At 41.2% G+C, this 21,996-nt stretch overlaps 1 protein-coding gene across 1 annotated transcript in view; it reads left to right on the top strand.

Moving 5' to 3' along the window:
* Nucleotides 1–11,684, top strand: part of ZNF407 (zinc finger protein 407) — a 351,802-nt gene extending 340,118 nt beyond the window's left edge. Inside the window, exon 9 of the mRNA XM_061995058.1 lies at nt 9,204–11,684. Within this exon, the coding sequence (XP_061851042.1) occupies nt 9,204–10,543 (1,340 nt within the window). The 3' untranslated portion in view covers nt 10,544–11,684. The remainder of the gene's footprint in view (nt 1–9,203) is intronic.
* The last annotated feature ends 10,312 nt before the right edge of the window (nt 11,685–21,996 follow it).

Here is a 21,996-nt window from a genome sequence, read left to right as displayed (position 1 = left end):
GCTCATTTAAGTACTACCGTATCAGACAGAAAATATATTTCTGTCAGCAGAAGGGTCAATTATATGAACAGCACTTCTTTTGAAGATGTGCTGGAAACATGCTGCTTCTATCCTTCACCAGAGGGGAATCATGAAAAGAAGACTTTGTCACTCAACCCTTAAAAGTGGAATAAAAGAGTTACCCGTCTTTCCAGCCTCTACTTCCCATCCCACCTCGCAGAACCAGCATGTACCCCTGCTTCATGCTTCCTATGTAAGCTGGTGACACTCTGAGCTGAAAAGTCAGCATCTTTTCTGATGATTGTCTTTTTGGGCCTGGTAAGCTTTGATCTTGTCAGTGCCTTGGCAGGAGTGAAGGGTCAGCAGAGGGGAAGGCCTCTGCATTGTACCTGGACCACCTATGACCAGCCCTATCCCCTCCTTCTCATAAGTTTTTGGATTCTTTGCACCAAGACTGACTTTTGGGTGGGATATCTGATGTCAGAAGCTTGGGAACTTAATTCGCCTTCATCTTAGGCCATGATACCATTGCAGGGACAGCTGTATTGGTAGTTGAACCCATGTTGTGGGTGAACACGTAAGACTGAAGCATCTAATCAGTTGTCTTTTAAAAACACAGATTGGCCTGACCTACAGTTTTAAGACTAAATGATCATAGTACTCCTTTCCAGCTGTAGATTTATTGCAAAAATATATAAATATTATTAGCCACTGACATTACATTTGATGCAAAAAGAGCAAAAAAATAGATCTTTTTCCTCTGAAAACCTGTACGAGTTAAAACCACAAACCCCTTTCCCTTGTTTTTTCTTCTGAAACTGGTTGTAATGCTCGTTTTCTCACTGTACCAATCTGTACCATTGACCAGATGTGTATCAGTCCTCCTGATGTGTATCAGTTTTCCTTCCTGTGTTCCTGAGCAGGTGAGAGACAAAAAGGAAATTATCAATTCTATGGCAGTGTCCAGACAAAAAGTGGCAAAATCAAATTATGAAGTTCACCCTTTTTAGCAAAATTAACTGATCTTATATTGCCCCAGCACAACTCTTTCTTTCTGACACTTTATTACTTCCAAATATATGAATCAGGTTTCATTCAGTATGATTTTGATGAATTCTGCAAAAGAGAGTACACTCATCTCTTCCGATGCTTTGATATTGAAACAGCTAATTGCTTTACTTGTTATATGTTAGCTTTTGATATCAGCCATCCCATAGACTCCTGACACCTTGCATGCTGAGAAACCCTGTCCTTGAAGTCACTATAGTGCTCAACGATCAGAACTTACCGCTGGTGTTTTGTTAGCATTTACTAGCAACGTCTTGGCAGAGGGTGACCTCTAGTACTGTCTCTAAACATTTTCAATTTACAGACTCAAGAATTTTTTGCTGTCTTTGCCTCTCATTCTTTTGAAGAGGTCAGCCCTTTACAAATTTGCCACAAGAAAGAAGTTCAAAATACCCTGTATACTTAAACAGCTTAATAGTAGCGTAGCCACAATGAATACACAACATACAACCCATTTTAATATTTATAGAAGAAATTCCCATTGTTTTAAGTGTACACAAGCAGCTGCTGTCATTTGGCTATGAGCAGATGTTAGACCTCCGAAAGCTTCACTGATAATTAAAATACTAACAGTTAGTGTTTTACCCCAGCTGCAGGTTCTGTTTACTGTAAATTTGATTTTAATGGTGCCTCTGTGCAGTTATTGAATAGAGGTTTGTTTTCTACTATACATACAAAAGTGTCTACAATGAAGACAAATGGTTATTTCCCATAATTTACTCTGGAACGATATGAATGTACACTGTAGCATAGTTGAATTTATAAATGAAATACGGATATGACTATCACATTGGAAATGGTAGTTTCTGCTGTCTTAACTAACAAAAAGAGCTAGGGAAACTTGCTGTTTCTAGTTATTCCCAATCATCCCCCCTAAAAACTGCTGCACTTTTCATATGGGTTGAGGCATGCCCTCGAGCAAAGAACAGGTGCTCCTTTTTACCAAATGGATGCGGAAATTGGAATAAATAAATACAGCAAATCACGACACTCGTGTTTGATAGGTATGGAGAGGAATATAATTTCTGCTTGATCATTTGATAACAATGTTTTATTTTAGGTATCCCTTACAAGTGTCTGATCTCTTTAGTGCACACATGTACATCAAACGTTAGGGAAGGCTAGCCACTTTCAGAATTGATAATCCCAAGGGCCTGATTATGCAAACACAATGCATAATGCAAGCTACCATGTTTAGTCCCTTGGAGACCATTGAAGCTAACTATGGCAGTAAGCAGTACTTTTGATAAATAAATGTTTATAGGACCAGGATCTAAATGTATATATTCTTGAAAAACAAAAACTCTTGCTGAGATAATAATGACAAAAAGGAGTTTTTGCTTTTTTTGACAAAACAGTTGCTGTCTAGGGCTAAACGTATTTCAGAAATCCAGATCCTTTGCCTCATGAGCAGGGTTTGTGTTGGTTTTTTTTTTCCCCCTGATTTTGTCATACTAGCTTTCATCTTATTTTTCATATTATCTTATATGTTCTGTCTGCCTAGAAACAGAAATCTGCGATTTGACCAAGCATGACTAGTACCTCTTGAAACTGGGATTCTGATTTAAAGTGTTAAAAATGAACTTTCCAGTTGCACTGCAGGGGATGAAACAGAAAAAAATGCATCCTTGTAGCATCAATGTCAGTTGTTACCAAACTGAGGGCCGGAGTAGCCTTTGAAACTGGACTGCCAAAAACATGTCCCGGCTGGCTATCCTCATCTCCAGCTGCTAAATTTCACTGGAAGAGCTAGCTAAAGTGCTCCAAATACATTCCTGATGCCACTTGCCCATATAGGTAGTTGCTATATATGCTACAGCGAGGATTTTGCTCACAGGTAGGAGTTAAGAGGACAAGCCTGCAAGGCGGCAAGCAGGTAAAGAGGAAAAGCAATCAACAAGAGAATCAGTTACTGTGCAGGTTAGGCAGTTGTAAAATCTGCATGTTAACACTGTACATGTTTGCCATGATCAGTGTGAGTTTTGATATGTGTATTTTTTATTTGCATAGCTTCTGTAGCACTGGGCTCTATAGTGTTCATTTTTGACCTTGAGTGCAGGAAAAAAGAAACTGAAATTTTTCACAGAGAAGGCCTTTTTCCAAAGGTTAATTGGACATTGGAGGAAGCTAAACCAAACCAAACAAACTGCCTAAACACCCTAACTGAGAGGCTCAGCTGTTTATTTTGGTGTTTGTTTTTAATTTTGTTGTTGAGCTTTTTCTTTTTTTTTTTTCTTTTTTTGCAGTTATCATGGTTCTCTAAGGTGTGAGAGGTAAAATTCACATGTAGGAAATTTCAGTCTGTTTTTCAGAAGAAAAAAAAATTACAAAAGCCTTTCCTTTTACATTTTAAGGAAGCTAAAAGGACATCTGCTCCTTTGTTTAAGAAGAAAGATACCTGAAAGGTTAAAACTTCATCCTTTACTCAAGCAATTCTTTGAAGACCTTGAAGTTTCTAAACATGACTGAGTGGTTAAGGAGAAAGCTAGGAGCCAAGGATGTTTTGAGTTTCAGCATTGAAAAATGACATCAGTGGATTTTTAAGTAAAAAATTAACTGTGAACATTTTCGAGGAATTGTTTTTGTTCAGTTTTTATTTACAGCAATAATATACTGAAAGGAAAATAACTTGCTGCATTGGTATCTCTTCAGATTTATGCATTTTGTGTCAATAGTGGAATTTTTTTTAATAACATTTCTTAGGGAGCTGGTTAAGTATAGCTATAGGTATACTTATTTGTACACTTTTACAAATATTTGCTGCCTTTGTGGACGTAATAGTTCTGACAGGGCCATTTGGAGTTACTGATTTATTTCACTTCTTGGTTTGTCCCATCCTGCTTTCTTTCCTTCAGCCAAAGACAAGAATGAACCTCACAACCTCTTATTTAGTAGTTTAACTGGCTCATTTAGAGAATGCTGGCCCACACATTGCTTGCGCATAAAAACCTTACAAGTTAGAAAGAATAGCTTTTACTATGGTTAAGAAACAGAGTTCTGAAAAACGTGGCTTATTATTATGGCCTCTGAAAGCCCAAAGTTATGACATTGTGCCACAGTCCTTAGACTGCACTTAATTAATTAGAGATCATTAAAAAATAATGTAAAAAAACCTCAGAGAGCAGAAAGTTGGAGCTTGATCAAGGCCTAAATTGCTTCTTTATGAATTTGAATGGTGGACTTACCATACCTTTCAAAATACTGCGCTGCCATGTGAATAGTAAGTTTTAAAGTAAAAAAATCAGTTGCATATTCAAGTGATGCCTGACGTAAGCTGATTTTTATATGTCTTTCAAACTTCTTTAAGGTTGTGCTTAATTGAAAGAAAATATGTTACTTTGCATTCACATTATTTAATAGTCATTTGAGTAGACACCAAATATTTGTACCTGTCGATAAATAACATACCTAATCGCCAAAGTATGGAAAATTAAGTGTCACTGAATAGGCTGCTATAAATCAGGCCTTCTAGAACTTTTGCAGAAAAAGAAAAATAGCTGGCTTAAGCTTGCTGTGTAAATGCAGATCATTTCCGTCGTCGTAATGGATTGTTTCATATGTGACTTACTGCTTTGTCCTAAAGGTGCTCCTTGTGAAGGATGTCCTCAGCCTAGCCTCACCATGCACAACCGCTTGCTACAACTTTTGAGGAAGGATTAGAATTCTAAAGAGGCTGCTGGCTGAGAGCAAGGTGGTGCTTTACATATAATATTAGCCCAGACTTTCCTAACGCATTACGCATTTCTTTCTGAGACAAGTCTCCTTAATGCCATCTTTATCTGCTACACGATGCATGAAATCTACTTTCTGTTTTAGAACTGCGGCTGACCCCCGACCCCGCGAGTGCCGCCACAATGTGACCTTTCTATTGTCATCAGCTTTCATTCTCCTGAAAATTCTATGAATTTTTATTACAAGTTTTTATAAACCAAGCTGAGGCTTCAACAAATTACTTGACACAGATGAGATGAAGTTGTTGAAGTAGTGTTAGATAAGTTTTACAGCCAGCATGTGTGCTGCTGAACAGTACAAAGCCAGTGTCCTACAATGTCATACACCAGTAACTGCTGAGCCTACTATTGGATAAATACATCATTTTATGGAACATTGATTGTTCTATAAACCCAATGGAGTATTATGCTCTATGATCAAACCATTTAGATTGTGTGTAGAGCACAGAAAATGCCATATTCAGGATGGTACTAAAAGTGCCATTTGTGTATTTTATGGATGTCATTACGGGGGAAACTTCTCTCTGTAGGCCCTGTTTACTGCAAAATTTTTTAGTCTGTAATGACATTTTTCATTCACAACGTATGCCTTCAAGAGAGGGGGCCCTTGTTTTATTTGTTTCATTCGAGTTTACTGCACAAATCCTGTACATTTTAATTAAATGTAAGCTTAACAAAAAAATAAGGTATTTATTCTGTGGGGAACAAATGGTGACAGTCACAAAAGAATAAAACAGACACACAAAAGAAAGTCAGGTATTGAGTTGAAGAGAGGGGAAGAGGTACTAAGCCCTATTTGTAGTTTCCCACAAACACATTAAGCATCAAAGCGTTTCTTTTAGCCCTATTTCAGGAGTTTGTGGTCTCTGAGAATTAAAATAGCCTGCGAATATGGATTTAATGTCTAAAAAATCCTGACATTTTCAAATAAAAAACTTAACAGTCACTCAGGACTCCAACTGATAAATAATGGCGCTGCTGAAATGACAGACTTCTTGGAAAGAAACCAATTCTGTGATCATTGCACCCCTAGATATGAAACACCTCTTTACAAATTGTCTGAATATGAACTCTTGTATCATTATATTTTGTCATTTTAATGCCTATTTGTGTATCTTTTTAATTTGCAATGACATGCAATCAGCAACAAGTCCACTTTTCCTAATATTAATGTGGGCTTGTATTGCATCTTATGTTTGCCGTGTCACCCGACACCTACCCCTTCTCTTTACCCATTTTAAAGAGGGGGTGTGAGGCAGGCTGGATTTAGTAGGACAACATGATTTGTTGCTACATGCAGTCCAATAATGTGACATGTTCCTTAAATACATAAAAAATCCTGCAAACGTTGTGTTGGGTAGCAGTGCTCCATTATAGAAATGTACTGTTCTGAAGTTGAAATAGCAGCTAAACCTCAAAATGTGATGTTTTCTAAATATCTTCCCTACTTAGCTTTTCAGTGTTAAAACAAAAGAAAACTGGTAAAATCTACAATTCATATTTACCATGAAAAATCACTAAAATTGAAGTTGATGTTCCCAGTAAATTCTCAGTCATAGTCCAGTTAAAATTTAAAGTTACAGTAGATTCACATTAGTTTAAATGACACTTGAACTTCTACATAGCTCAACATTAATTCATTATAGTTGAAATGGAAGAATCTTCAGTGGGTGAATCTTTTACAATCTGATTGAGGCTGTTACATTTTATAGGAGCCATTTTTCAAAGCAGTACTGACAGCACTCGAAGTTATTAAATTGCTGAATCAAAAGATGGACCTGCAATCGCATTTATGAACTGTGATGGAATAGCTGGGGTTGCACTGAGCTGAGGTTAAGATGTTGGTGTAGTTAAGCTTCATCACACCCCTTAGTGACAGCAGTATTTACCCATGTAGTTTACTTTAATGGTCAGGAAGTGGCTTAGCTCACCTCTGGATTCAAATAGATTAAGTAAGCAGTCAGAATGGCATAATTACCAGTGCTGCGAGGGATTCACCGGATAGCTCTTCACCCAGGAGACTTCCCATTCAATTGCACAGTAAAGACTGGAGTTGCATAGATTCCCGGGTACAGCATTTACTCGAGGATCTGAAAAATGAAATGGATGAATTTCCTCCTCTTTCCCTTCCCGAGGCTGGAGCTTCTCCTCTATGTAGCGACGCTGACTCCCATACATAAATTATCATGATCTTAGGGGAAATATGTCATGATTTTGCTGTGCATGCATGAAAATTATGATCTTGGAGTTATTTTGATTTTGAAATCCAGTGGAAAATGCATGATTTGTAGAGTTATTTTGATTTTGTGCCACATCACTGCCAGGCTTCTCTTTTATCATGTCAACAAAGCAAGGTTCCTGAGAGAATTAATTACTCTGCTCTATTATAAAATGTGGAGGAGCTAAGATAATTGTCATTTTATGTTGATTTCCCCTTCCTATTTTTCTGCTCTTTGGGGGGTCCTGTGAATGTCAGTGCCTACAGAGAGCACAGGAAACGTGGGGATAAGAACCAGTCGTACCACAGTGAGCTTCCTTCTCGTTTGTGCCTGGCAAAATGTACTTCAATTGCGTGTGCCAGTTTTATCATGCAGCGTCACTAGGAAACACTAATGGTTTAAATTGTTAATTTTCCTTTCCAAAGATAACCTGCCTTGCAAACTAAGATGGAGAAAGTTGTGTAACCTCAGTTTAGACTTGTGAAGGTGATTTGTAGCCTTTCAGCTTAACGAAATTACTTCTTGTGCTTCACTGTACAGTTCTCCACCAGACACTTTATAAGAGGGAAAAAAAGAGATAGATTCGATAGATAGATGCCAGCAGGAGCTCAGTCTTAAGCATTGGTGTTATCTTGGAATATTAGCTTGATATACACCTCAGCATATCAAATTGCTAGAGGCTGCAAGATGCCAGGTACTCAATCTCAGAGTAACACAGCTCCCTAGTGTGAACTTACCTTTAAGCAAATGAGTTTCTGGTTTTTAGAACCGAGTTTAGTTCTCTGTGGGATCAGGGCCTGACAGTTCTATGCTTTGGGTGAAAGAGCTTTCTTAGACCAGCTTCAGTGTAAATTTCTTGACCTCTTGAGTTCCAACAGAGCATGTTTTTCACTGGAAGTGTCTTGGTAGCTTGAAAAGTACAGTGCTAGTGTGAAATTTGACTGTAAGAGTCAATCTTTTTTCTCACTTGTTTTATCCCAAACAAGCAGTGTCATATCTATGCCTGTTAGCGCTAAGATGCTGCATCTGTTATTCCAGAGATGTGATTTCAGTTTATGTGAGCGATTTTAAACTAGACTGCAGGTGTGGGTAGTCTCAGCAGCATGGACTTGATCAGCCTTCTCAAGGCTCATCTGGCATTAGACCTTCATCTCATTCTCAATGTCTGGGACTCACTCTTCTCTCTCTGTGCAAAGCTTGTGGCCCAAAACTCCTCTTTCCAGGACCTACTGAAGCTACAGAGGTGCTTCAGCGTGGTACTGCCACAGGGAGACAGCAAGTGTTAGAGCTGTTCTGCTATGGACATCCACAAAGCTGGTCACAGAGTGCTTTCAGTTATGTATTCTCAAAAATGCCCAAGGCAGCCCTGAAGCCATTCTTTGAGGATGGTGGGCTTAACTTTGTGCAGCTGTGGTCACCATTTGCTTTGCTGAAGCTTGCTGTTTGTGATGAGAATTGAGAAGAAAGCTTCAGTACCTCAAAACCAGATCCAGCAGGCAGCTGGAATGTGGAGGTTGAGGGTGTTTTAATTTGTTAATTGATTTCATAGAGAAATAATTTAAAGTGTAAATGAGGTTTCTTTGGATGATGTTTTATAGAATATCCTGCCTAGGGTAAGAAAACTACCGAGTGTTTTCTCCAAGTAACTAGTCACTAGACTGAGTCGGTCAGGTGTGCTGGAGAAGATGCTAGGTGGGAAATGAAGGGGGAGACAACGGCATGGAAATGACAGCATGGCAATTACCTCGGCAACAAAAGCAGGGTATTAAGAAGATCAGCCACATTTTTTTCACACCCAGATATGTTTAATGTAATACAGGATCCTAAAATTCATTACTGAAGTACTGAAATATCACCGGTAGGATCTTCTATAAAAGATGTGTTAATGGCTTTTAACGGTCTATTGTATTTGTCTGGGCTTTTTTTTATACAGAATATTTTTTAAAATACATTTAAATTGTTAATAGGCTGCAGAATTGTGAAACTCAGCAATTACTTCAACCTGTAAATATGTTATTTGGAAAACATGCAAATTGTTTTTGTTCGCTTGCTCGTTTTATCTGTGTTTCTGCCAGTGAAACCTAAAAAATGTCAAGGAATTTTCTTCCATTTAAGCTACAATTTGTTAAAGTGTTGAACTGATATTTGCCATGATACCATGTGAACAGCATGTTTTATCTTGTAGGCATTGTGTCCAAGTCCTATGAGTGCCGACTGAAGGGGCAAGGAGCAACCTTTGTGGAAACTACAAGTCCTTTTACTGCAGCAGCAGTAGGAGAGGTTTCTCCAGTAAAAGAGAAGGTCTTTCGGGGCAGTAGAAGACAGCCACAGTCACCTGAAGAAGTTCAGCAAGTTATTATTATTCAAGGATATGATGGCGACTTTGCAATTGATGCCTCTGTGGAAGAAACAGCAGCAGCTACCCTTCAGACTCTAGCAATGGCTGGTCAAATGGCCAGGGTGGTGCATATCACAGAGGATGGGCAAGTCATAACTACAAATCAGAACGGCTCCCATGTGAGCAGTATGGTTCCAGGGCAGATACTTACAGAACAGCTGGCAGATGGTGCAACACAGGTGGTAGTGGTTGAAGGGACAGGAGCAGATATGGAGGAGGCCGTCCAAATCGATGCAGTTCCTGACTCCAGTAGCACTGTACTGCAGCAGATAATGCGACAAGAAGTTTTAGATGCTTCTGAAACTACAGTCCATCCTCCAGACTCCTCCTCGGCATTAGATGCCCTGCTTTGTGCTGTAACAGAGCTGGGCGAAGTGGAAAACAAATCTGGACTCCTTGACAGAAACAGGTCTAGTCACAAAGATTTCTTGCAAATGCCAAACCCAGAGACACACAGCGTTCCCAGCGATGCAGAGGGACAAGAAATACAAATGTTCCACGAAGTTCAAGAGACTCAGGAAGATACCGAACCTGTGGAAGTAGTGACGCAGGTCGTGCACCCCTCGGCTATAATTGCGTCTCAGGAGAGAGCTCAGGTTGCCTTCAAGAAAATGGTGCAAGGAGTGTTACAGTTTGCCGTGTGTGATACGGCTGCAGCCGACCAGCTGATGAAAGAAGGTGTCACTCAGGTCATTGTAAACGAGGAAGGGACTGTGCATATGGTGGCAGGAGAAGGCTCTCAGATAATTATGCAGGAAGCTGGTAGCCACGCGCTCAGCGTCCAAAGCGAGCACGTGGATTTAGTTGAGTCAAATGGGGAAATATCACAGATCATCGTCTCGGAGGAACTAGCTCAAGCCATGGTTCAGGGTTCTGATGGCGACTTCTCTGAAGGTGCAACCCACTACATCGTCACAGAATTGCCTCCAGACATGCAGGAGGAGCCTGGTGTGTACTCCCACACTGTGATAGAGACAGAAGGGTCCCAAGAGATTTTACAGGCTGGTACTACTCTAAAAGCAGAACCCGTATCCCCTGGTAGAGCAGGAGAACAGTTAACAAGCATGGTCATTTATACAGAGGGTGGCTCACAAGTCATTCAAGGCCAGAGAGATAACAAAGTATAACAAGCATGAAGAGCTTCATCTCCTAGGCTTGGTGCAGGGCAAAGCTGGAAATTAGCAGATTCATAGAGGCACTGTGTTCCTGGAACATTTTCTGTAAAACTTTCTCAATACAACATCCTCCTAGCCAGGTAAAAAATATGTACCCTGCGGGAAGGTCAGCTGCTAGGAGAAGTTCACTTAAAAAGATAGTACAGTCTTGTTACCATAGCTATAAGAATTACTATATGGGTTTATTGTAAACCCAAGCATTTTAGGGTACAACAAAGAATAAAAAGCTACCCATCCACCCCCACCCCGGCCCCTAAGTAGATGTTATTCTGTTCACTCCTTTCTTTGTTGTTTGGGTCTTTTAAATGTTAGTTTATCTGGGGGTAATTCCCTGCTTGCTGTCATTTTTGTCTTACATAATCTCAGAAGTAGAATAATTTCACTTACATGTACATTTTGTGAACAGATGAATAAGCAAAAAAACCAAACCCCACAATAACAAGGCAAACACCTCAGCTTACATCCTATAATCAATGTCCTTCTTCGTTTTAAAGAACGGATGACATTTTGCTTTCTACAATCTTTAGAATACCCCTGGCTACAAATATGTCATCAAAATAAGTATTTTTTGCATCTAAACTAAATTTTTTCTTAGTAGCTTACTCTTTCATGATAGCACATAGGACTTTCCCTGAAGAAGACCTCAGAAAAGCTACACCTCAGCAAATCCTTGATTATACATATTTGGGAAGAAGAACTTGATACTGTAACTTCCACTTAATTTTAGATGAGAGTCCTACAGAAGAGATGTGCATTTTTTTGAAAAATAAAAAAATAGTGTCACTGTCAGTGTTTTGCTTTTCCTAGAAATAATGCTTCATATGAATACCATTTTGCAGTTCATTTCGTGAGCGACTTCTGAAATGTTATGGGGTTTTTTTTTAAGAAAATTCTGACATTGACATTAACAAGTAGAAAAAAAGGAAAAAAAAAAAGGTGACCTTGTATTTCTTGCTTAGTCCAGAATGTCAGTTATTTACTTGTGGATATACGGCAATTGGTCAGTACAAGTTCATGTTGAAAACATTTGTTTCATGATACAACTGCTTTTGTTTCTTTAAACAAAAAGTGTAAATTATAAAGCTGCCAAGGTTTGGGATTTTTTTTGTTTGTTTGTTTTGCCTTTCAAATAAAATGTTAGCATTAAAATGAAGCATCATGATTTTTAATATTAAGCAATAAACAGAACTGGCATTCAGCAGGAGCAAACGAACGCTATCTGTTATGTCTGTGCATTTTCTCCTTTTTTCCTTTCTCTAGCTCACCAGATAGATAAAGATAAAAGAATCTAATTTCTGAAGTGTGCCTCATGCATGCTTAATATAATTGTGTAAGTGTTTAGGGTATAAGCCATGCCGACTCTAGAGATAACTGGGTTTCCTATCATGTTTAATATCTTAAAAATACCAACTGTAAGAAAGTTGGGGTGAGGTAAAACAATAGTTCCTTCCTGAAGCAACTGTTTAAAAACGTATTTCCTGACAGAGCTGCTGAGAAAAGGTGCTTCATTCTAGGGCCATAAGATCCTGCTGTCTTTTCATCTCTTTTTATTATTATTTTTAAAATATTATTGTTTTCCAGGTATTAAGGTTGTGTCTTTGTCAAGCCCCCAAAAAAGTAAATTTCAAGTTAGACATGGAGATTCATAATTAGCCGAGTTTGACTTGCTCATCTTTCTTAAAAGTGACAGGCTGTTCACTTACTCTTAAGTACTGTCTTCAGCAAACAGTGACAGGATCAACTCCCGTTTGTTATCAGGAAAAAGGTGACCTTTACAAAATGATGGCCCTCTGCAAGACTCTCACAGATGTTCAAAAAACTGAATGTTTTTCAGTGGAAATATTTCTTCTTGATCATTTCTCCTGTTAACTGTAGCCCTGTGGTCTTGCAGCTTGGATGCTAATTCTTCGCTGTGCTTAGTCCTGTATGGCTAACCTTTCTGCTGCAGTACAGGGTGTTGACACTGACATGCTGCAGTTTACCATTTGTGATTTATTTAGGATAAATATGTCTCAGGTGGCATTTAATCCTTCATAAAACCAGTGTAGCCTGCAGTGTCAAACCAGCAATCACATTGTATGCACAATGAAAAGAGCAGACCTTTGCATAAAAAAAAAAAAAAAGGCAAAAAACAGTGGTAGGTGTTCCTGTGCTTGGGAGCACTGGAAAGGATTCACTAACCTACTGTGTGCTGTAATTACCTGGCAGCCCAGGTTAACGGTACTTCTCTCTGAGTGCAGCCTGATCACAAGAGCTAATATTTTTCTAGGGCTGCAGGTTTTTTTTTACTTCTTCCTCTTTCTTTTTAAATATGCACTTTAAAGTTAACTTATTAGTGCCCCACAAATGTAACATTAGAAATCAAGGGTGATGTTTGTTCCTGTGCAGGCTGAAGGACTGTGCTTAAGCACTCTGCACACTGTCTCAACCTGCTCTCTATCATACACCAAAAGTTGAAGCTATGGCAGATCTCTCACGGGGCTTAGAAAACTCATCTCTGGCATTTATCACTCTCTCATGCTTAAGCTTCTGGCACTGTGCCGTATCGCCAATCGGGAGGAGATTAGTTGGATCTCTCCATGGATCTGGCAAGTTTTCCCCCTGCCCTCTGCCCAGGGCAAAAGGCAGTGGGAGGGAGGTGCTCAGGGTACAGCAGCACCTGAAAAGGACCTGAGTCCCCAGGGTGGCCATGCACGGTGCTGGTGAGGCACCTGTGCCACGTCAGGGAGCAGGCTCAGGGGCTGCAGGAGCCGTTTGCCACAGGTAGCGTCTGCCATCAGAGCACAGAACAACTTGTGCAGTGGATCTGGGGAGGAGTATAGCCCAGGCAACCATTCAGTCCTAAAAGTGTATTTTGCTGTTTGGTTTTAACACCTTCAGTTGCCTGTCTGTGGGAGAAATCGAGGGCTACACTGTAATAGAAGCGGTTGTTGGGAGTGTGATAATCCCATGTCAGTCAGTTGCCTTCTGATGTTCTGACTGCCAGAGCCATTGGTTTAATTTCCTCTCCACTATTCATTCTAAATGAGCATTAGCAAAGTTGGATCATAACTGTGACAATGCCAAACAGGTAAGTATGTAAGTGTTTAGGAAGCCTTGAGCCTCCTTAGTATGCAGGAGGAAAAAAAAAACAACAAAACAAACCCAACAACAACCAAAAATGAACAAAGAAACCCTAAATGAAAACAAAGCCAGAGGGGGGGAAAAAAAATTTTAAAAAAAGATGGGTTTCTGGCAAGCAGTTTCACCTTCCACTTCTTAAGAACTAGATATACACCTCCTCAGGCAGTGTCTCCTGGCCCCTGAACTCAGGCTCCAACTTTGAGGAAAAATGGGAAATTAGAGGTAGCTGGAAACTATATTCAGAGAAATATTTCCAATAAAAACCCAAAAAGAACCCAAAAACCAACACAACTTAAAAGTGCCCACAGCTACATACCATTCTGCCTGACTACCAACTTCACATCACTATGGAAGCAAGACAAGCCAGAGCCAATAGTTAATGCGCTCAGGTGTGCACAGGGAAATTGTGCACAGTGCTGCGAGCACTGCTGTCATTTATAAATGCTGCTTTGATACCAGAAGTGTTAGCTGTGAGTCCTGGAAGGAATATATTTGTGATCTGGGTGGACACTTGATTCAGCTTGTATAACCGCTGTAGGAATCTCTGCGTGTCGAAGTTCTTCCTCCTCGGGCTATCCTTGAACCGAACCCAAGCTTAAAATGAAGGTGAGTCCCTTTCAGAAAATCGTGGGTATTGAGACATGGGATTGGAGCTACTGGCAGAGCAGCACAAGGGGCTGGCATAGTAGACGCAGGCCTCAGAAGGCAACTTCTGGGGCTTTTGTCCAACTTTTCCCTGCCCAGTAGACTTCTTGAGCACAAAAACTGTAAACAGAATAAGAAAGAGGGAGGGTGAAGACAAAGCCACTCCTGAAATTTGAAACAAGAGTTAGCTGTAGTGAGAGAATTAAGTAATGGAATAAAGGTCATTCATTTGGCAAAATAAAAAAGAGCTGTGAGTTTTCACTTATTTTACTGCGCAATATTAGCCCATAATTTAAGATAGCACACAGCTCACTTAAACAGCCTACCCCTGTTCCATCTTGTTGAAGAATACAATTCGTTTTCTACTCCTCTAGGGTGATATCATTTTATATGAAGAAAAAAGTTAGCTCAGATGGCAGTTATATGTTTCGGAAGCACCTTCTAATCAGGGATTGGTGATTCATTATTAGCTTCAGCAGGCGATCCATCTGACATGTAAGGGGAAAAAATTAGCAGCTGTCACTGCGTGATGAGTTAATTTCCTGATAGGCCTGACACTGAAAAGCCATTTGGAGACATGGAGATGGCTGATGAGAAAACCTGGTGCTGGTTTATAATTGGAGAGAAAGAAAGGGCAGAGAGACAGAGGGAGATGGGGGGAGGGACTGAGGCTAATCTACAAGTGGGGATGGATGTTTGTATATTTACCAAATAGACTGCTTCACAATAACCTGCATTGCTGCGCGTGTACACCTCGGTGGTTAAGTAATAAGGACCAGGGCCTTTCATTTTCCTTCTGCCGCGTGTCATTATTTCTAGTCATTTGTAATTAGTACTCCAGACAGTTTTACGCTCACTCCAGCCCGGGTGAACGGTGTACAAGCACGCGATTGGGTTATCTTGCGGTGACATTGAAACCTGACATTTTAGTGGAAAGGGGGGAAAATGACGCTATCCCTTTAATGGTTATCGCTGCAATTTTCTTAATTGCGGCTTGAGATTTCAATCAATCATACAAAAATAAACTTATCTGAAACAAATATTGCTAAAACTTCCAAGGGCACAATTGCAAATGGTGAAAGGGTGTTCAAAGAAATCGCCCGTAGAGTATGAGGAAATAAGCTCTTCAAAATACGTAAGTGCATGTCTGTCTGTTTATCCTCTGTAAGAATGGTAAGTAAAACTATGGAGGAAATAGGCATGCAAGAGTAGTCCACTGTGAAATCTACCTTGTGTGTGTGTAATGGGGATAGCAACACTTCTTTAAAAGTCTACTTGTTATCAGATATTTAAATACAGTATTTAATATGACCGGCAAAGGAAGCCAAGCTTTTCTTTAACTGGGGAAAAACAAAAGAAAACAGGACAAAATACAACATTTAAAACTTTTCTTCTTCAAAATGGTAGAATACAAATGGACTTTCACCATCATTATAAGATAAGGTTTGATTGTGAAGAGCACGGAGCAGTAGCTTCCACCAGCTCCATTTGTACAAACCCAGCTTTGCCATTTTTCTATTGGTATGTTCTTAAGTGAAGGTAAAGGATTTGGGAACAGTGGTGGAGGAGGGAAGACCCACAGCAGGCAGGTAAGATGCAGCCTGTGTCATGCATTTGAAATGTGGTAGACAACTGGTACACAAACTGGGATTATGTCCTGCAACATAACAGGGCACTTGACCTTGTTTAAAACACGTGTCCTCTGGCAGCAACGCATTTATCAAGGCTACTTTGAATGACCAGTTGTAATGCATAGCCCTGCCCTGGAGGTCGGTATTAACTGAGGACCACTGGCTTCTGGGAGTTTCAGTTAGAAAGAATAGCAGTCCCCTGGGCAGCAATAGCTTAATTTTGGGATGGCTTTTCTTCCACATTCCCACAACCTCTGATCACTCTTACTGTTTTGATTTCTCATTACTCATTGCAGCTTTTCCATGGGCTGATTCAGCTTCTCACAGGTCCTGCATGTGGACTTCTGTCACCAGTTGGTCACGTTCAGGAGTGATCCACCTGGATCTGCAGGGAGTGGAAGAACGGGTGATTGGTTTGTTACTTCTTCTAGATTATATCCCTTATTATGCAAGTGGCCATGAGCTTCAAGATCTATACAATGGTCAACAGATACACATTGAAAGTCATCCTTCTTGGGAGAGCTGGTTGGGAAATCTTAAATGCCACCAGAGGATATCTGGTTAAAGGCAACGATTGAGGAAATCCAAAGGCAGAGCCTTTGATTCTTAGCCTGCTAGGAACTGAGCTCAACAAGATGGTTCTGAAAGCAGAAATCCAACTGAGTTACCAAGAACTGAAAGCAATGAGTGCTCACATAACAGCCACACACACAGGAGCTGAGGGACAAGGAGCAGCCAATATGGGAAGATCAAATTCAGTGCCTTTCCGGCAGACACACACAAGTTCAGCTACCTTCACCTCCTCTGTTCTCCTTCCTGCTCCACCAATGCACAGGGCAGACACAAGCAATTTGGTACCTGCATCCAATTGTCCTTGCTGTGTCTTGCAGGATGCAGCATCTTGGTTTAAGGTCTGGCCATAGCAAGTGCAGTGCTGCCCATGGCCCCAGGTCAGGAACGGGCTTCTGACATCTCCAGATTCGCACAGGAGGTCTCTTCCAGGTAAGACAGAGGGTCACTAGGGAAAGGAAAAGACTTGTTTCTGTTGCAAGTAAAATCTTTCTAGTGGATTTCTTCTGCTGAGAGAGTTTCAGGACTTTCCTCCAAATCCTGATAAGCTTCTTCAGTCTGCCAATGTGTTCCTCTGTCACTGGGGGTGTGGAACAGGTTTGTGTTTTCTGCTCAGCATATGGTGGTGACTGCTGGTGTTTGGTAACTGTGAAATCCAGATGCCCAGCTCCAGGAGGATTTTTCTCTTGCTAGGGACATCTGGCCGTCCTCTCGGCCTTACTCTTTCTTCTCATTTTTGCTTGCAGATCGAAAGCCTTGCCTATGAATTTGCAAAGCAAATCATTCAGCTGATTTTTTTTCCGTTGCTTTAATTCAAGGTTAAGAAGGAGTCGGCAAAGGAAAGTCTGGGGACCCAGAGAGAGATGTGTATGTCTCAAGCCCACTGCCTACTCTTGCCAGGGCAGCAGAGGGGCTGAGGCTGCTGTGGCCTGTTGAACAGAAGGCAATGACACTGTTGGCTGGCAGCAGGCTGGTGGGGATGACAGGTGAAGGGAAACCTAGAGGGATGCATCCAAAACACCAGGATGGCTGCCTTGCTTTGGCTCAGAGCAGCTAGGCACCGTCTGGGGTGTTTCTACTCAGGCTACTGTCTTAAATCCATATGATGTGAGCCATGATAATAACATTTAGGGACAGCAGGTACTGCAGGTATTTAGAGCAAATGGAAGCAGTAATTTCTAGGAGCATTTTTGTCTAGTAGCTGTGGCCTTGGATCCACTGGATACTGAGTGACTCAGACTTGTCTCTAGACACCCTGACCCCTTTTTATTATTGTTTTCTCTCAATTCCATGGGTGAATTTCCTGTTCCTGCAGAAAAACGGTTGTCTCTGACAGGAACAGGCTTGCTGCATACCTGGTAAAACTGCTCACAGACCACTCTGCTATAGAAACTGTGTGTTTTACTGGGTTGTGATGTGGTCTGTGGTAGACTGATGATGTAGACAAAAGCCTACTGCCACGGAGCAGGAGCCAAGTCTTAGGCAACATGCCTGTTGGAGTCAGCAAGGGAAGATAACCAAACTTATTTAATCTGACAGTCAGTCAGTTGGTATCTCACTCCAAGATTTGGTAGACAAAGTGTTAACGCAGCAGAAATTGTTATCAGTCTGCTCTTCTGTGCCAGGGGCTGGGATGGCCTTTGTCCAATAGTGAGCTCCGAAAGTCCCTGCAAAGAGGCAGGGATGCATATCTTGTCCTCTCTTCTTCTAAGGGGGGTTCATGACTCAGCTCCTGCTTCCTCTTGAGGAATCATCACATGAGAGTGAAAGAGCCCTGGCACAGGCTGCCCAGGGAGGGTATGGCGTTTCCTTCTCTGGAGGTATTCAAAACCCACCTGGACATGTTCCTGTGTGACGTGACCTAGGTGGACCTGCTTGAGCAGGGAGGTTGGCTAGATGATCTCTACAGGTCCCTTCCAACCCCTAGCATTGTGCTTCTATGATTCCTCACTTGACACCTCCTCAGCCGTGGTTTGGCTGCTGCATGGGTGGGTGGCTGCAGCCCAGCATCCTCCCCTGCACTCTGCCGTGCCATGGATGGCATGCAGGGGCTCACTCAACACACAGATATGCAATAATTTGTCTTGGTACTTTAGTGGGTGGCCCCATGCCTAGTTTATTGTGTGCTGTTGAAAGCCTGCTCCAGAGGCTGGATGAGTAATTTTCTGTGGACTTTTCTTCTGGTACTTACCACTCTGGTATCTTGAGTGCTTCCCAGCCCTTCATGGCTTTGTCCTCTTTTAGTACCACTAAGGTATCATGAGGGAATATTTTTCTTCTTTCATACATGGAGAACTGCAGAATGCAGAGTCAGATCTCTGACTATCTGGCAGACCTCATTTAAGCTGACATAAGCATTATCTCCCCAAAGCTAAGTCTTCAAGGAGATGTCCCTGGTATATGACCACCTTTCTGATGCTTCATCCTGGCCTTTGGTGTTTCTCACTGTGAATGTGCTCAGCATACCCACAAACCAGATGCTGTAGGCTGATGTGGACACTGAGCAGAAAAGAGCCCATATCATATTTGCTCTGCTGCGCCTCATCCCTTCTCCTGACTATCCCTGTCAGCTTTGAGCATGAGCTCCTGTCATTCAAGCATGGAGCTCTTATGGGTTTGAAACATACATACAATGATACTGCATGGGATTGTCTCTACTGAGCACATAGAAGCTTGCACAAAGAAGAGAGTCGGGTTTTAAGTGCTCCTACAAGGAGATCTTTAACTGACTGGCCAGCCATGGCTGCACACAGAACTCATGCACCTAGATGTGCAGCAGAGAGCTGACCCCTCAGGTGAGTAGCACCTCACAGAACCTTTTTCACCTGTGCTTCCAAGGGGATGAGCATGGCTCCTGGCAGTAAGGGATGGTGACAGGGTGTTGAGTGCTTGCACAGCGCGTGGTTGGCGTTAATTCAAAGCAAAGCACCCAGTTCCAGTGTGTCACGTGTGTGTGTTGGGAGGCACATGTGGGGAATCTATTTTCTTTGTCCGAGCAGGTTTCTGAGAGGGCCCTTCTGATAATCAGTCTGAAAGCTTGCTGATGTCGTAAATCAACCACTTCAAACACTGTTTGGGAAACATGCCCATCACAAGAGAGAGATGGATTTCTGTAGTTGCCACCCAATAAATACATGAGGCTCAGTTCTGATGTCAGACCAGCTTTACTTCCTACATGTCCTACAACGTCTGCTTTTCCAATTATGAACTGCAGTAATTGTGATCAATCAGGCTTTACATTCACTAGCCACGGGCTGTTTTATTAATGAATCTGCATCCCATCTCCATTTTTTCACAATCTCATCAAATCTCTTCCAGACCCTGTTTACATCAAATGTTGTCTGCAGCACACTTTTATAATATCATCCAATTTGGAAATCCTGATTCTGCACCAGTTCCTCAGACCAGATCCTTAGTACACCAAATAACAACACGTTCCTGAAATAAAAGAAAAATGGAAACATGAGAGCTTTCAACAAAGTGCAAAGAAAAGCCATTGATTTCTAAGTGATACCATCCTTCCAGGCTGAGAACAGCCTATGGACAGACAATTTTTCCAAAACCTTGTCTGTACGTGTGTGTATGTTTAAAAGCTAGAATTGCCTTCCTGTGGAAGCTTTAAAAAAATATCGTCTACTTTTCTCCTTAGCATTGTGCATTTTCTGTTTGGGCACATGGGGTTTATGAATATTTGGCTTGACTGGCTAAAGACATCAATGTGACATGATGCAATGTGTTATAAATGTCTCAGATCAAATGCAGAATAGGGAGAAAGAGCTTTAGAATAGAAGTTTATTAAAAACACATACATACAGTCTATTCTAAATGAAAAAAAAAATCACTAATGTTCCCCTGTTGCATCAATGCCAGAACATTATGTTTGCAAATAAGAATTTAGCACTACAAAGACAATGCCCTAGATTAACTAAGATCCCATTTCACAAAACCCTATGGCAATAGTCTGCAACATCAGTCACAAGAGAAGATATAACACAGACGCATTTGTGCCCTCGTGCAGCTGAACTGAAACAAAACAAAGAGTGAATTAGGCTGAATATCTTACTGTGTGCAACGTATTGTACAACAAGGCACCTTTGGGAATGTGTCACAGGGTTTGGTAAATTGAAAACAAAATAAACAGATCTATGGGAATAAATAACATCATATTAGATGTCTGCTGCATGTAGACTACATTAGCTTACAGTCACAATCAGGCTTCAGTTTTCCCACTAGTTTTCAGTGCCTGTGAAAAGCAGATGATCTGAAAGCCCTGCAAAGAAATGATTAGAGCTGGGGGTAGGGGCAGAGGAGAGGGAGGCACACTCGTGCTCTCTCTCCTTCTCTTGGTTTCACACTCTCAGACAGATGACAGACCAGTTTGTCCCTCACCGCTTCACATACACTAAGTCAATATTGGCATTTCTGGACCCATGTGCTGAGCGGAGGTTTTTTCCCCAGACAATGGTCTCCCACTGACATTGGGGCAAGGTGCATGTGGCCCCGGCCCAATGTGCATGGCCCACTGTGACTGGTGTGGCACCAGGGGCTCCTGCAGCCTCTGCCAAAAGTGCCAGCAGCTGGTTGGCTCTGGTGTGCCTGGGGAAAGGAACACAGCACTACACAGGGCACCCAGTCCTGACAAAGCCACCAAATGTGTGACTTTGGAGGCAGCTGTGGATAGCCAGGTGAGGCAGGTACTTTGCTGAGTCCTGTCTCTAATTACAGCCAAATTTAGTTGGTGTACTGAAAGTATTTTTTTATTGCTAAGCCATATGGGGCCAAGGTCTGCTTCCAAATGCGTGGGTGAAAAACCCCACTGAATTCAGTGAGATTGCTTGAATGAACTGAACTGAAGAGATACAGCCATATTTACCTCAGCAAAAGTTCAAGCTAATTTGTTTTCTCTCCCTGTCTCCTTCTTTCTCTCTCTGTGGTTTGCTTAGCCTATAGCCAAGTAAAAGATGCACTTGTCTTGGAGATAGTTTTTTTTAAATGTAAAATTATCTTTATAACTCCAGATAAATACATCATTCTGTGATTATAAAAAATGTACTCTTCCCAAAGAAAATCCTTCTGAAGCAAACATTGGCTTTACTCTGTCTGAGATACAAGCACCAGCCTTTGAATTCATGTATATCAGAAAAGGCATAGATCCACCACAGAGCAAAATGATGGCCCCCAAATTGTCAATATTCCGGTCAAAAGCCTATTTCTTCCCTCTAAGTAGCAGCAATGGGCCTTGAGATGAAATGCAATAATAACAAAGGGCAAAGAGAGAAAATGATAACTTTTTAGTGTGAGCACTCTCAGGAGACTAAGAAGTTTGATGAAGAAGTTGGGGAAGATTTTAACAGTCAGGTTTAACAGTCAGGTAATTGAGGCTCTTGACTCTCCTAATTAAACTCTTCCTGGTTTAAGGGGGCAATCAAGTCCCTC

Source organism: Colius striatus, chromosome 4, assembly GCF_028858725.1.
Source record: "Colius striatus isolate bColStr4 chromosome 4, bColStr4.1.hap1, whole genome shotgun sequence".
In the NCBI taxonomy this organism is placed as follows: Eukaryota; Metazoa; Chordata; class Aves; order Coliiformes; family Coliidae; genus Colius; species Colius striatus.
Note: the sequence above shows the minus strand (reverse complement) of the source record. Positions and strands in the feature narration are given on the sequence as shown.